At 71.5% G+C, this 3,433-nt stretch overlaps 1 protein-coding gene across 1 annotated transcript in view; it reads left to right on the top strand.

Moving 5' to 3' along the window:
- LOC128776951 (translation initiation factor IF-2-like) overlaps nt 1–1,400 on the top strand; it is a 9,916-nt gene extending 8,516 nt beyond the window's left edge. The window contains exon 4 of the mRNA XM_053901898.1: nt 1,258–1,400. Within this exon, the coding sequence (XP_053757873.1) occupies nt 1,258–1,400 (143 nt within the window). The remainder of the gene's footprint in view (nt 1–1,257) is intronic.
- The last annotated feature ends 2,033 nt before the right edge of the window (nt 1,401–3,433 follow it).

Below are 3,433 nucleotides of genomic sequence, written 5' to 3'. Positions count from 1 at the left end.
CCCAAAGCCAGGCGCGGCCCCGACCCGCGCCCGCGCGCCACCCGCCAGCGGCAAAGCCCGGAACGGGAGGCGGGCGGGAGACAGCCGCCGCTCGCGCGGCGCAAGGGGGGGCGGGGCGCGCAGGGGCGCCCCAAGCCCCTCGGGACACACACCGCCACGGGAGAGGCGGGGGGACGCCGCGCGCGTGCGCGCGCGCTCGCACACCACACGCCCGAGGCACACGGGCCACGGCACCGGACACCGGCCAGGCCTGGCGGGACCCTCCCCCGACTCAGAGGGGGGAGGCGCAGGCCGCGGTAGGCGAAGAGCGGCGCTCGGCCCCACCGCGGGGCCGACAGACCTCCTCTCGCGCGGGAGAGAAGGCTCCGCCTAACACGCACAAGGGCATGCAGTCACCCTGACACAGGTGGCCACTACGCGCACAGGAGGGGCAGCGACTGGGGGGTTCCGGTACCCCAAGGCACCCTCTCGGATCGCTAGAGAAGGCTTTCTCACCAAGGGCGCGCCGCCCCCCACCCAATTCGTCCCCCCCATCGGGACCCGCCAGATAAAAGGCGTTTCTTCCCGGGGCCACCAGGGCCCGGGGCGGGGGAGAAAGGTCCACGGCAACGGAGTGACACAGGGCATTCCTGAGCATTCGCGGTCAGGGCCCACAACGAGGGCCACCTGCCTTCCCCACGCGCGGTTGCTCGTGTCGCCGCCCGGAAGGAGCGCCGCGCCTCCGGGTGAGGCCCGAGAAAAACCGAGGCAAAACACCGGCAGCAACGCGCTGGGCAAGAAACCGACAGTCCTCGCTCAGAGGGAGTTTCGGCCAAGCGCCACGGCGCCGGCTCGGCCCGCCACGATCGCTCAACTCGCCCCACCAAGTCAGCCCCCCGCACCCCTCCGGGCAACAGCGGCCCGTGGCGGGGCGGGGACGACAAGGCGCCCGCTCCCCGCAGCGGGGGGAACGGGTGTGCCTCCCTTCACCGATTCTGCCACCCGCCCACCTCGGGCAACTCCGCCAACGGCGGCGACCCAAAGGGGGGTCCGCTGGGAACAGGGAACGGCGCCACCACTCGGCTTCAGGCACCTGAGACGACCTGGAGCGCTCCAGGGGCACCACGGAGGGCCAGGCGCCACGCGCTCAGCACGCCCAGGCGGCGAGCAGCGTGGCGTCGGGTGCAGCCCCCCCACCACAGGGAGGCCGCCCACCACAACACAGCCAAGAGAGGCCAGCGAGAGTGTCCGCTGCGTCAGCCGACCCCGGTCCCGCAGCGACGGGAGGCCGGGGTCGGGCCGGAGTCCGCACCCCTCCGCAACCCCCCGCGCCGCCCACAGGCGGGAAGGAGGAGCATGGGGCCCGCAGGCAGAACGAGAAGAGCGGTCCCACTCACCAGGAGTGTCCGTCCCTCGTCTGACACGGCTTAGGCCCGGCCCGGGAGAGCGCGACATCACCACATCGATCGGTTACCGCCACACGAGGCAGTCCTGGGGTGAGGAGGGGGCTGGGGAAACGCCCGGCGAGGACAGCGACCAGAGGAGGACCTGCTTCAGCCTCGCCAGCACCCCTCCCCCACCTCTCCCAGGGAACAGGCAGCCGGACAACCCACAAGGGGAAAAGGGAACGCCTGACACGCGGCACGGAGCCTTGCGAGGGTGGGTTTGTCACGGCCACGGCCGGGTGCCCGCAGCGGGGAGCGCACGGGGTAGAAGACCCACGCCGCCTCCCCACGCCGCCCTCGGGTGCCAGAGACCGGAGGTGGCGCCACAGCCTGAACCACACCTGGATGCACGAGAGCCGGCGCGCAGGCCCAGGCAGACGGCTCGAGCAAGCAGGCGGGCAAAGGGCGGAGTCGGGCTCGGCTCGGCGTCACCGCCAAGCCCGGAGCCACGCCAGCCAGCGGCGACGAGGCCCAAGTCTCTCTTACAGGATGACAACCGCCACATCAGAACGTGTCAGCACCTACCTGGCAGCAAAAAGTACCTCTTTCAGGAGACAAAAATAACCGCGTTGGCAGGCGGGGCCGAGCCACAGGTCACTGGGACCTTCTGGGACCCTGGCCCGGCCACGGGCCCCAAGCATCTTCCCATCACCGCCAAGCAACCCCACCCCCCCCGGAAGTCCCCGGGGGCCATCTGGTCGACCCCGGGACCGACCGATCCGACCGACCGACCGACCGGGGAATCGCGGGATGGGGGGGGAGGATGGCCGGGTAGGCCCTGCCCCGTTACACGTTCGCCCGTCCACGGGTCGTCTCCGGGTCGGGACTTAGAAAAATAAAACACTCCGCGCTGTCGCCTGCGGAAGCCTCCCCGGACCTCGCAAGACCGGCCCCATGCCAGTCCCCGACCCCCGGCTGGGACTGTTTTGGGGGGGGGTCTGAATTGCGCGGAGGCGCCCCCGACGACAGGACCTCAACGGGGATCGCGGGCGCGCCGGCGTTGGCGCCCTATACGGGCTTCCCCTCGCGGCCCGGTCCCCAACTCCGCAGCGGGCCTCGGAAAATCTGGGGAGAAAATCGGGTCCAACGACCGGGAGCACCACGCGTGCCCCCGCCCGGGCCCATCGCGCCCTCCGCGGGCTTCCCCTCAAGGCTCAGGACGGTCCTCACCGGCCCGGCCCGGCCCGGCCCGGCCCGACCGCGAAGCGGGAGGGAAGACAAAAGACGCCTGGCAGGGAAGGACCGACAAGCGACCCACGGGGCCACAGTCTCCGGGTGGCGGCCCCGGACGGTCCCCGCGGTCGGGGGGGCGGTGGGAGGGGAGGAAAGCACCGGCGGGTGCTGGTCGACCCGTCCGGGCAGCCCCCCACCCCGGCTCGCTCCCAGGGAGCGCCGCCGCTACTCCCCCATATACCCGGAGGTTCAATCTCCGGCAAGTGCACCAGCCGCCGGCGCCCCGACGACAGCGGGACGATCACGCCAACGTCGCCGGCCTTCTGGAACTCCGCCCCGGGGACCGCGGCCGAATCGCATCCCTTGCCGACGTCGCCGACGCTCCGGAGGGGAAACGCTATATAAAAGCGGCCGCCAGGTGGCGCCCGACAACCGACCGAAACGTCAGCGGGGACAGCTCGCGATCTCGGGGCCGAGAGGGCGCACAGCCGGCGGCCCGGCCGCCCGATCTCGTCCCGGCCCACTCCGGATGCCGCCTCTCGGTCCCAGGCCGGCGGAGGGCGTCCGCCTCGGGAGCTCCCGGCCGGCCGGCACGGCGCGACCCCGGCAGCCCAAGGGACACTCGAAAAATGCATCGGGGGGCGCCTGGGTGGCTCAGTCGGTTGAGCGGCCGACTTCAGCTCAGGTCATGATCTCGCGGTGCGTGGGTTCGAGCCCCGCGTCGGGCTCTTTGCTGACAGCTCAGAGCCTGGAGCCTGTTTCAGATTCTGTGTCCCCCTCTCTGTGACCCTCCCCTGTTCATGCTCTGTCTCTCTCTGTCTCAAAAATAAATAAAC

Source organism: Panthera pardus, unplaced genomic scaffold (genome assembly GCF_024362965.1).
Source record: "Panthera pardus isolate Hobbes unplaced genomic scaffold, ASM2436296v1 HiC_scaffold_144, whole genome shotgun sequence".
NCBI lineage: Eukaryota > Metazoa > Chordata > Mammalia > Carnivora > Felidae > Panthera > Panthera pardus.
The sequence above is the reverse complement of the archived record's forward strand: the minus strand, read 5'-3'. Positions and strand labels throughout refer to the sequence as shown.